The sequence below is a fragment of the Jatropha curcas genome, chromosome 5 (assembly GCF_041381405.1).
Source record: "Jatropha curcas cultivar XTBG-Jc1 chromosome 5, XTBG_Jcur_1.0, whole genome shotgun sequence".
Classification (NCBI taxonomy): Eukaryota; Viridiplantae; Streptophyta; class Magnoliopsida; order Malpighiales; family Euphorbiaceae; genus Jatropha; species Jatropha curcas.
The window spans coordinates 20762830-20775735 of NC_143155.1; the positions used below are offsets into that span (position 1 = coordinate 20762830).

The 12906-nt window shown below is 28.4% G+C and overlaps 2 protein-coding genes across 2 annotated transcripts; one reads left to right on the top strand and one right to left on the bottom strand.

Annotated features, from left to right (window-relative positions):
• Positions 1-1003: 1003 nt before the first annotated feature.
• LOC105638619 (polygalacturonase) lies at positions 1004-3325 on the bottom strand. Its single transcript, XM_089721794.1, has 4 exons — positions 2788-3325; positions 2291-2580; positions 1512-1740; positions 1004-1428 (listed from the first exon to the last, which is right to left on the bottom strand). The coding sequence occupies exons 1-4, from the start codon at positions 3229-3231 to the stop codon at positions 1210-1212; spliced, it is 1182 nt and encodes a 393-aa protein (XP_089577920.1). The 5' UTR covers positions 3232-3325; the 3' UTR covers positions 1004-1209.
• Positions 3326-10519: 7194 nt separating this feature from the next.
• LOC105638618 (polygalacturonase) lies at positions 10520-12387 on the top strand. The gene is made up of 4 exons (XM_012222448.4): positions 10520-11072; positions 11279-11568; positions 11649-11877; positions 11985-12387. Exons 1-4 carry the CDS (start codon positions 10632-10634, stop codon positions 12201-12203), a joined length of 1179 nt encoding a protein of 392 aa, XP_012077838.1. The 5' UTR covers positions 10520-10631; the 3' UTR covers positions 12204-12387.
• The last annotated feature ends 519 nt before the right edge of the window (positions 12388-12906 follow it).

Below are 12906 nucleotides of genomic sequence, written 5' to 3' on the forward strand. Positions count from 1 at the left end.
TAAATTTCATATAAAGAAGTACACTAATTTTTTATGCTAATTAATATATTTCATAAGCAGTAACATTCATCATAATAATTATTTTTAATTGATGTAAAAAATTTTATTGATTCAAGTAATTAATTTGGAAACTAAAAAAATTAAGAATGTTACTATTGTTTCTAATTGCATTTGAAAACAATTATTGAAGTTTTTACAGTTTCATAGTAATAATAACTAACAGTATTACTAGGCTTCAAAAAGAGTCATTACTGGTTTCAAATTTTCCAAAAAAAAAAAAAAAAAACAAAAAAGGAAAAATGTAAAAATAAAAACTAATGTCATTATTGGACTAAAAAATATAACGTTGTTATAGTTTGGAACTTTTCAAAGAAAATAAATACAAAGGAAAAAAAAATATAAAAATAGTTGAGTTTGTAGTGGAGGGTAATTTTATCAATAAACATTTCAATTGTCAATTTTATGGAATTCATTTATAAATTCCATCAATTTTACTAAAATTTGAGTTAGGCATACCCAATTCTATAGAATTCAATTCTTAGAATTTAAATCTATATTTTTTTGCATTTGAAACACAACATTTTGGATTTCAAAACGAATTCCACAAATTTTATCGAATTCATTTGTTCCAAATGGGCTCTTTAAGGTAAAATCATCCTAATTGTAGAATTATGAATACTTTAAGAAATTATTAAGTATGAAAATTGTGTTTAGACACTATAAAATGAGGAAAATAGATGTTTGACTTGAGAAAATTATGTAAATTAAGTTACATATCTTATTGTGCAGTTGATATTGATACATAAAGTCGATAAATTTAAACTAATAGCATTCATAATACTTTCTACAAGTTACGATTATCATGGATGAAGTCACCAAATGTGAATCGATAAACCTTAAAAGCACTTTAAAAAATCAGTTTTTTTAATAAAACTTTCTGTAAAGTTACTTTAACTTTTACCGCATGTTGGTTTGGTTAAAGTCTCAACATGTAAGGCTTGGACAATCCTTTTTAATTAGTTTTTGGAAAGTAAGTTAGGTCCAATCCATTTTATTGACATAGTATCAAAAATCTATCCTACTTCAATATTCGATCACCTCACTGCAGATACATTTGTCTGCAAACTTCACGTTCCAGATGTTCATACCTGGGCGTGGAGGGCTGAACAGTTTTATAAATATGTTACTGTGTGATCGTTATTCTAACAACTACAAACAACTTTTAGGCTCAACAAAACCAGAAGCAATTCCAGCAGCATGAGCACATAATGCTCGACTTTGTTGATTCTTGCAACTCAGCTTCACATCTTGTAATTTAATCCCTTGACATGGATATTTTTTACTGCAATCAAATTTCATTGCTATATCAGTTGCTGATGATCCTCGTATGTCTTGGTAGGTGACATCACTAATTCTTACTCCAGAATTCTGTCCAATTCAAAAATTTAATCAGAAAAAATAGAAATTATGATTAAAAGGTAAACGAGCTTGTATTAATTTAGAGAGCTTACATGACCAGGACAACCTTGGTAACCAGGGCAGTAATTCTGGTCAATTATAATGGGATTTTGGACATTGTTCATGACAATGTTTTGGAAATGAATGTTCCTTGCAAAACTATTGCTTTGTCTCCCCCAAGTCTTGATTCTCACTCCATTCTGGGTACCAACAATTGTACTAGATCTAACTGTCACGTTCTGCACTCCATTTTCTTCAAGATCCCTCCCTAAACTTCCTATGCTGAATCGATACATATGTTAAAATTATTAAATTTACTAATTGGAGGTCATTAAAGGTTATTTTTAAGAGAGTCCAGTGTTTCAAAAATTATTATTTATGGTTTAATGAAAAATTGTAATTCGACTCTTTAGTCGAATCATATAGTATTGTTTATTCTGCCCATATTTTGATGATTTTGTTTATCGTATTTTGTTATTTGGGCAATATGCAGAAAGAAGCGAAGATGAAGAAATTTGATAGAAGGAAGAAATTTGGAAGTAATTATATTAGACTTGTAAAAAGATCACGGAGTCCAATGGTAGCCATGAATAGCTACCAAATGGAGCGAACTATCACTTATGGCAAATGTATTAGGCTTTATCAATCTAATCAGATACTTCAAATTGAGATTATGTTTCTTTATTCTTTGTATATATGATTTATTATCAGACTTCATATACAAAATTATAAAAATATATTTGATGTGTATTCCATATATGAAATTTTCAGTTTGATTTCTTAAAAAAAAAAAAAACAATATATTTGTAAGTGCTAAAATAATTATGTTTACCTGATTCCATGGCCAGGTCCACATATAACATTTTCAACCCACAAATTAGAAGTGGCAGGACCAATTGATACGCAGTCATCCCCAGTTCCAATTTTAGTTTTGAAAATGTTGACATGGGTTGATCCTCCAACGTGAATTCCATCTGTGTTAGGGCTATTGCCGGGAGCTATAATTTTCACTCCTTTCACATTGACATTTTGGCATTCGTTGATCACAATGTGGAACATTTGGCTATTTAGTGATACCAATCTTCTTATTCCAATGTTGTTTGAATTTGTAAATTCAAGTGACTGCACTTCCAAATCAATCATAAAATGTCAGAATATACAAACAGAAATTGAAATGGTGTGTGTTGCTAAAACTGGATGTCTGAAATGGTATGACTTATATATTTATACATGTTTACCATTTCGCAGTGAGAATTTCAGAATCTAAAGCCTCAAAATTACATGAATAGCTATTCTTCAAAGTCTAAATTAATCAGATGAACAGCTTACCGTTGCACCAGTAGGACAGTTCTTGCCTGAGGTTTTACAAGACCACAATCCAGCGCCTTGTCCATCAAGAACCCCACCAACGATTCTAACACCAGTAACTTGTTGGAATATTATCCAAGTCCCTGAATTACCAATCACTTCATAATCTGAAGGAGCCAAAAGTGTACCATCAATGCGAAACAAAGTAGCATTGTTCTTGCAAGGACCCGTGAATGCTACTGCCTTGCTTATGGCAAATCTCCCTTTAGGAACATAAATTTCGATTGATCCTGCAAAGGCACATGCTTCTTTCCAAGCCGCAAGAAAGGCGTTGCTCGAATCTGTCCTGCCGTCTGGTTTTGCACCGTAATTTACTACATTGTAGTGTGCGCCCCTTGCCGTGGCTAACCAGAAATTATACGAGGCAAAGGAAAGAAAAACAAGTGCATGAATAAAATTTGCCATTTTTATATATTTTTGGTTGATATATAGCAACAGAGGAGAGAAAGAGACTGAGACGGAGTTATGTTTGCTTTGTTGTAGATGTAAGAATCCTTTATATTATGTAATATTCATAGGACTGTGAAAAAGGAAGAAACACTTATCTATACACATTATATGAGCCCACTCTATATACTAAATTAATCAAAAATAAGTTACGAAACATTCAGGATGATGTAATAAAAAAAAAAAAAAAGAAATGATTATTACAGTTTGGAAATTTATCAAATACTCTTCATAACATCATTGATTATCTTTTCTTTGTAATTTTAAGTAAAAAAATAATTGAAAATTAATTGCATGAAAATTTGTTTTGATATTTTCTTTCCTTATATATTGAGGGTTTTAATTCTAAATATTTCAATTCTAAAATGACTATAGTCAAAATGGTAACCTAATTGCAGTTGCTTAGTTGTTTGGCCTTTAATTGTTGTTTTCCATTAATTGGAGCCAAATTTTCATTTATATATGTATTATTAATTATCATATTTGAACAGTTACGTGGAGGGATGATTTCTTTTCTTCCTTTTTGGTAAGAAGGGAGCTAAAGCTCCATATTTACAAATTTACAATTACAGTAAGGGGTGGTTTTAAAATTAAAATATTCATGTTTCATGGCATTTAGATTAAAAAAAAAAATCATAATTGAAATTTTTTGGATTACATCAACTCGGAACAACTTACCTACCTCGTTGGTTATCCCTATCTATATAGTAAAATAATTAAATAAAAATTATTTATTTAAATGAAGGTATTTCTAATTATTCAAATTCTAACCATTATTCTTACATGCTATATTACACATAATAGGTAAGTTATATTTGCATTAACCATGAACAAAGGGTAAAACAGTAAAATAAAAACAAAATATCATTAGACTTTTTTTTTTTTTTTTTTTTTTAGTATTGGAGAAGGAGAATTCGATTTTGAATTTATCATTAGGGCGTACTTAATTTGGTTGCTAAATAATCAATAAAACTTGCACAGCAGCTAACTTGAGTCATACATCAAACAGAAAACATGCACACACCGATGCAGCTGAATGATGTTTATTCGTTAAGGGGTTAGCTGCGGTGACAATCCAGAATCCTTTTCTTTTTTTTTTTTTTTTTTTCAATTAAAAAATTAATGGTAAAAGAAGGAAAAAAAATTAATTGCCTATCAAAAAGATTTTTTTCAAAAAGTTTTTGCCTTTATGGTATAAATGGGGGGTGTAAATTTCAGGAACTTGGAAAGAGATCGTGACAGGTGGAGTAGAAAACGGAGAAGAAAGGGGCTGGCCCTGTCATTCCATGTTTGCCAATTCTTCCTTTTATTAATTGCTACAGTTACAATTTTTTAAAGTGCTTTCCTTTGCTTGTCTTAGTACACTATTATTAGTTACATTATGTTGGGCATCTGAACAAGAATTATTGCTTTAGAAAGAAAGAGTCGTGATCCATAGATTTACGCAAAAAAATTTTATAACACCTTTAATTTTATCTACCGAACATCTATCTATATAAATATATAATTTTTATTAGAATTACCTGAGTTATCAAATAGATTTACTTCTCGTTTTGTTAATCAGGGTTTAACTTTTAGAATCAAGTCATAAATGGAAATTATTTTCCCATTATGAATTTACTAGTCTTGGCTAGATGTCTTCTCATTATAAATCTATCCATAATTCTATAGTCTATAATATAATAATAAATATTATATATAAATGTGAAAATAAAGAGAATGATGGGATTTTCGATAGTGTCATTTATGAAGATTGAAATATCCTAAAATAACTTTAATTATAATTAATTAGAAAATTATATTTTATTTATTTGATTGGATATAATTTATAAAAATTATTTTTTTAAAATAAATACATATAGATAATTAAAGATTTCAAAATTTGTAAAATTTTTCATGTTTTTTTAAAGAAATTAATTCATGATGATTTATGCATTACACGTTGCGAATGCCTTATTCTTTTTTATTTTTTATCTTATTTAATTAAATTGATGACGATTTGTGCATCAATTGGGAAAATTTTATTTATTGTGTTTCGGATTTATAACATATAAATATAAAGAGATTTATATGCATAATAAAATTCAATTAAAATTTATAAAACTAAGGAGATTTAAAATTGAAAGGTTAAAAAAAAAACGCATAAATTTATATCTTCTCTCATCAAACATTATCCTCTAATTTATGGCGTTTTATGAATTTAGCTTTCATGAATTTTAAGTATAGAATATGTCTTTATATGGCTATTGGTGTTCTTTATATTAAAAATTAAAATAATGTGTCTTTTTTAAGATATATATCACTAAAACAAGCAAGAAAAAGAAAAATATGCCTTCACAAAATTAAAAATTAAAACCTCTTCCTCTTCTCTCATGATCTATTTACAAATTAGTCCCTATAAATATTTTAATTTATAATTTCTCCACTTTTAATTTTTCCGCATTTCATTTTTTTATGTCTATAGATTATGTCTTGCTTGAATATATGAAACTCTTGTATTTCTTCCGTTCGCTTTTCTCCTCTCTCTCTTTTCTTTATCTATCATGTCTTTTACCTCACATCGATTTTCAAGTTCACTTTACTTTTCTGTAATTCAAAATATAATTTTATATTTTTATTGTGTATTATGTTTCATTATATTACTATTGTTCGAAATTTTTAAAATTAGATTTTCGAGTCATGAAATTTGAATAAATTCTATATATATTCTCAAAAAAAAAAAGTAATTTACATATCCAAAACTACATTGTTAGATTATTAGTTATTAAAATAGTTCATTTTATTGTTTTTATTTTTGTTTAAAAATGATAGTTATTATTAATATTTGTATTTTTCTTATTACACCTATATTATGATTCAAATGAAATATAAATACCATACATTTGCACTAAGCACGAGGTACCGTCTAATTTGTAAAAAAAGGAAATATGAATACTGAATGAAGAGAGCGCGTTAACTTATTTTTTGCTTCAAGATTAATTATAGATAGATAGATTCATTAATAAAAATTTCAAAAAAAATCATTTTTCTTATACTATACAAATTTATAAAGTGAATATGAATGGAAAAAAAATATTGAAAATTTTAAACCTAAAAATTTATATATCGCTATTGTTATAAAACTAAAGCCTCGTTTGTTATAGTTATTTGTTTTGAATTTTTTATTTATTAGAAACATGAAACAGTTTTTAGTTTTCGATTACTTATTTTTTTTTAATTATTTTTTTTTCTAAAATTTATTTTTATTTTTTCTTGTTCACAATGTGAAAAATTCTTCCATTTATCAAATCTCTCTCTTATGAAGTCATTAAAGATTTTAGTTAATAATGAGTTTTCTAAACATCCAAAGTTTCAGATTGAATAATTAAAAATATTTTACCATTTAATTTTAAAATTTCAATGTTACAGTAACTATTAATTATTATATTGAATAAAAACATATACCCAAATATTATCATAAATAAATAATACGAAATGATATTAGATTTATATAAATAGAGAAAATAATAATAAGTAAAAAAATAATACTAAATAGAGAAGAGATAGAAAAAAAAAAGCTGAAAATTTGAATAAAGATAAAAATATATGATTTTATATTTTGGATAAATAAATGACATTAGATTTATATAGATAGAGAAAATAATAGTAATAATAAGAACAACAACAATTTGATGAGGATAAATCTTATAAAAATGAAAAAAAAAAAACAAGAAATGTAGAATTAAAAACAGAAAACACAATTTTGTAAACCACTATTAGTGGTTTCATAAAATTTTTTTTTATTTTTAAAACAGTTTTCTCAAAAGCAAAGAAAAAAAAAAGTTTAAACAAACAGGTTTTATTTACTTTTTAAATAAAAAAACGAAAAATAAGAAACTTAATCGTTACGGTACGTAAAAGATTAATATGAGAAATTTTATAATAGTATGGAAAGAAAATTGAGAGAAGACAAAAAAAGAATATTTGGGAGAGAATTCAAAGAGAACTCCAATTTCATTTGTATTTAAGTATATCTCTTTATATAACATGCATCTATTTATAGGTTCGTGATCATAAATATACATTTGTAAGTTATAAAAACACAAATATGATAATTAATATTCAAAACTATGGACATTTTGCATAAATAAATTATTTATAACAATTATTAATTATTCAAAAAATTGAAAATTTTTCATTAATGCAATAAGAATTTTGTTTGGATTATTAATTAAAAACTGAACATTTAAACGGGTTTTTTATAGTGCTTTCACCCCTAACTCAAAACCGTGATTTGGTTCAACATGAAAACAAGTTGAATCCAATTGTCTATAAAAATATTGAAAGTGAACTTGATGACTCGCTTGTCCCTAATTAAAATTAATGTAAAAAATTTAGAAGTATTTTTTTATTTTATTTTAAACTATTTTTTAGGACAAAAAGCCCAATATTATTAGTGACCGAATTCCAAAATTTGGCTGCAAGAAAAGCATTAAATACAAATTGTACAATTTTTTCATTTTTTACATGCAAAATTAATAAGAATTTATTACCTTATAAGGAGAAAACAAATTGTTGACTAGAAAAATAATATAAGTCTTGGAAGAAAAATAGAAAAGTTAATATTAGGATGGTGGGCTGATCATGTGCAATTGCAAATTCAATGATTGTCACTATCAATGACCAGAAATTCAGAGAAGGATTATAATTAAGGAAACAAATTTTTTTTTTTTAAAAAAAAAAAGGAGTTTGGTTAGTCATGTGAGGAATTATTTTCGGCTAGAAATACTCGTTAATTATCCATATGAGAAAAATTCCATGTGATGATGTTGAAAAGGTTGCCTTTGACCAAAATGTACCAAGTATTGTATAGCACAATACGTACCGTTGGTGCTACTATTGTGCTACAGTTCCCAATAATTTTTTTAATCTACCTTTTTTTTTCTTCAATATTTCTTTAATAGTAGTTTGTACATTTTTCCATTTCACAAGGGAAAAATACGCCAAAGTATATGAAATTAATTAAATTCTATCATTTTCTCAGTTCATTATTTTAAAAGAGAGAAATCCCGTCTAGAGATGAGATTCTCTAAATTTAATTCATCATTTTCTATTAATAATGAAATTTAAATATTTTTTTTCAAAAACATAATATTCAAGTTCATGAATTATGTTTTTCAACTAAATGATATAATCTGATTGGTTTTCAGTTTTCACATTTCATAAGTTCTATATTCCATGAATTGTATGAAATCCATGTACTTTATATTTCGTTATTAATCCAACATTGTCTGTTTGTTTTTATATATATATTTTTATATTTGAAGAGGTGTCGCAATTCTGGAGAGAGGGCGATTTCAGACATGCTTGCTTTAACTCATTGTACGGCTATTTCAGACATGGTGTATTTTGTACCTGACAAACGTTTGTACGGTGTGCATCCAGTCCTGCATCCAAGATGGTCTCCGGTAATGGTCGAGATATATGCCGGTAAGCAGCCGTTCATTGAAGTATTAATTTACAATTAATTCAGCTCCTGGGGTTTTGAGGATAAGAGTTACCTACATTTAATGTGTAGATGATTCCATACACTAAGTCTATGATACCTTTTATATATTTAGCCGATCAATAAAGAGAATTTTCAAAAAAAAATTTTTTTTCTTAGTTAATAGTTTGAAATACTTTCGTTTGAATTAAAGAATTATTTTTTAATTGGTGTTACTATATAGTTTGACCCATATACTGAGTATAAATAGATATTTTCTAATTAAAAATACTCTTTTTATAACCATTTTTTCATTAATTTAAAATAGTGTATCCACGTATCGAGAACAGTAAGCCTTTTCAATTTTAAAATATTATTAAATATATCAAATGTAGATTAATAAAATAAAATGGAGTTTTTAATTTCAATAACTACCGTAAGTCTATTTGAATGTGATAATTTTTTTTTTCTTGATATTCTCACAATTTTTGGATACGAGACGAATTTCGTTTTAGAGATTGAAGCTACTCCTCCTCATGACATTTTTTTTTTTTTTTGGTAATTCATTTTAATGTTTTGAGAAACATTAGGAAATATATCTTTCATTAACTTTGGACTTAAGACTTCTAATGTAAGTTAGTAAAATAATGAAAAAAATAATAAAGAAAGAAAAAATTGAGGCCGAGAGAAATTTGGTGAAAAGGTGTTTATCTTACGTTTAAAACAATTAAAGAGATGCATGAACATGGCATAAATATACGGATAATACACCTCAAGAGAAGAAAATGATGAGGGCAAATATTATTATGGCTCATGGCTGGGTAAGATATTGTTTGCTTTGTCACGTTAACATTGTGCTTTTTCCTTTTCTTCATTCATTAACAAATCTCAATAAAACTTCCATCCCATCTCAAGCAAAACTATTTACGTGCATTTATCTTGTTTATAGAATGCATATTAGATACATTATACTATATATTATATATAATTTAATTTGCTTGCACTCGCTATATTTTTTTTTTTTTAGTGTAAACAATCGGTATCTGGATCTTGTTATCACAGACCGCCTAATTTGGCTTGGGATTTAGTAACAGTTAAGGTTGTTCGCCTCTCCTTGCAGGTGTGTTGTTTAGTAGAGATCGAACCTGAGAACTCTTTTCACATGTTCAGTTTGCATTGCTAACTGAGTCACAATATATAATAAAATATATTCAAGAACATAATCTATAGATTTTCCTCTTTTATAATATTGTAGTTTTAGGTAATCTGTTTTTTTTTTTTTTTTTTTTTCTCTTTAGAAAAATCGAAAGATGTTAATCCCTTTGAGGGTGTAGAATGTAAAAACTTTTTATTCTCCTAGCAAGATGATTCCCAAACATCAGTAATGTATGTACATATGTGATCTTTTTTCCTTAGTGATATAGCTCGAAATTCAATCCAAACGAAAAGGGAGAATTGCTAACTTGTTCTGAATATATTAACATAATATGATATTTGTTTTGTACAAAAAGTACAAAACCAAAAAGTAGTTATAGATTTGGAATGGACCTAACAATGTGAAAACAGCTTTATCCAAATGTTACTATAAGCATCCTTCACATGGAAGCGCAGACTATAAAAATCATAAATACAAGCTATCAAACTTACAAGAAACGGGTATTTTCAGGAAGAGCAAAAAACAATTAATTCCATTAACAACCAATAAACCAATAAATAAATATACCTTTGCTTTACTTTTATGGAATCAAAATCCAATAACTGAAGTGAATATCCTATAAATACCCTCAAAACCTTTCAGCTCCACCATTACTTCCTCTCTTTCTCTTTCACACACATACACATAAACACAGAAAACATATACGTTTATCAACCAACAACAAGAACAAGAAAAGAAATGGAGAAAACGCATAGCTCTTCTTTGCTTCTTTCACTTCTAATGATCCTCTTTACCTTATCTTTAGCTACTGCTTTACAATATAATGTGGTGAATTATGGAGCGAAACCAGACGGCAAAACTGACTCAACCAAAGCCTTCGTTACTGCATGGACACAAGCCTGTGGTTCAAGCAAGACGGTCACTGTTTATATACCGCCGGGAAGGTTCTATCTACGAAATGTGGAGTTTCGGGGTCCGTGCAAGAACAGAGCAATCTTGATTCGTATAGATGGAACCCTTGTGGCTCCATCAAATTATGCGGTTATTGGTAATTCTGGACAATGGCTCATCTTTAGGCATGTTGATGGTGTTACTATTTCTGGTGGAATACTCGACGGTCAAGGTACCGGTTTATGGGCTTGCAAGGCATCCGGAAAGAACTGTCCTAGCGGTGCTACAGTAAGTTTCAACGTTAAAAATTAATTATTAAGGATTTCAAAGGTCAACCGTTAGCTTAAGTCCTAATTATAGGTTTTAATAATTAATTAATTAAGTACGTCAAACCATAGCATAAAATTTGTATCCCACATGCATGCACTGATCAATAATTAAGGCACATTACTAATGATTAATCTTCTTTCTTTCCTGTTTATGTGTATGTGCAGTCACTTGTCCTTTCAAATTCAAATAATATAGCAATTAATGGGTTGACTTCATTAAATAGCCAATTGTTCCACATTGCCATCAATGGCTGCCGGAATGTGAAATTGCTGGGGGTTAAGGTCTCCGCCTCTGGCCAGAGTCCTAATACCGACGGAATTCATGTACAATATTCAAACAGTGTCACAATCTTGAATTCCAGAATTAGAACTGGTGATGATTGTGTATCAGTCGGACCTGGTACCACTGACTTGTGGATCGAAAAAGTAGCATGTGGCCCTGGCCATGGAATCAGGTATACTAATTAGTTTAATTTAGTATTATGTGCTAATTAAGTTTTTGAAATTCACTTAATTAATATTTATTCTTATTCAGTATCGGCAGTTTGGGCAAAGACCTCCAAGAGCCTGGTGTACAAAATGTGACAGTTAAAACCGTTACATTTACCGGTACTCAAAATGGGGTGAGAATAAAGACTTGGGGGAGACCCAGCAATGGATTTGTAAGAAAAGTACTTTTTCAACATGCTATTATGACCAATGTCCAAAATCCTATTGTCATTGACCAAAATTACTGTCCTGATAACATAAATTGTCCTGGTCAGGTATGTTTAAGTAAAAGATTTCTTTTTTTTTTTTTTTTAATAAAATTATTGTGATAATATCAATATTTATTTCATAGCTGAAAATTTATTAATTTTGTATCAAGCAGCAATCTGGAGTTAAAATTAGCGACGTGACATATCAAGATATTCACGGAACATCGGCAACAGAAGTTGCAGTAAAATTTGACTGCAGTAAAAAGTATCCATGCAGTGGGATTAAATTGCAAGACGTGAAGCTAACCTACAACAATCGGCCAGCTGATGCTTCTTGTAACAATGCAGATGGAACCGCTACTGGTTTCATTCAACCCTCTAGCTGCTTGTAAAATATCAATAGATTAAAGCACAGTAAAAAAGTAAGAAGGATTGCTGTTAGAACTTGTTCTTGCTTGAGCCTGCGGCCTTTCGAGCACATTGTTTGGAGCCCGGCGTTGCAAGTTGCAATTACAGTAGATATGGAAGTTCTTTTACTATAATTTATGTATGAAAATAATATTGGTTTATGATTCATTTAACGACTTTGTTTATAGTTATAATATTAATTTATAGTTTATAATTAATGACTTTAATTATTCATATATGAATCGTAACTTATTTTGAACTGGAATTATTCATTAATAAGATAAAATTAACAACTCTTTAAAAGAGTTTGAACTGGAATTAGATTGAAATCGAATTGATAAAACAACAAATTGAAATCAATAAGAGTTCCAATTTTTGAATTACACTGAAACTGGAAGATAGAACCTGATTTTGATTTCTACCACATTAAATTCGTATCTTAACGGTTTGGGGCCAATTCCAACAAAAGAGAAATTAAAGAAAAGAAACACACTAGCTAAACTGGAAATAGGATTTGAAACTGAAATCAGCAAATCCAAAACCAGATTATTATTATAATGTGAATGTCAAACTATGTTTAAAACGCGGATATCCATGTATTAGCACATGGGAAATAAGTAAAAGTTCCAAAATCACATGAGAAACCTAATTCTGTTGCTAGAAAGTAACATGCAAATGCAAGAGATG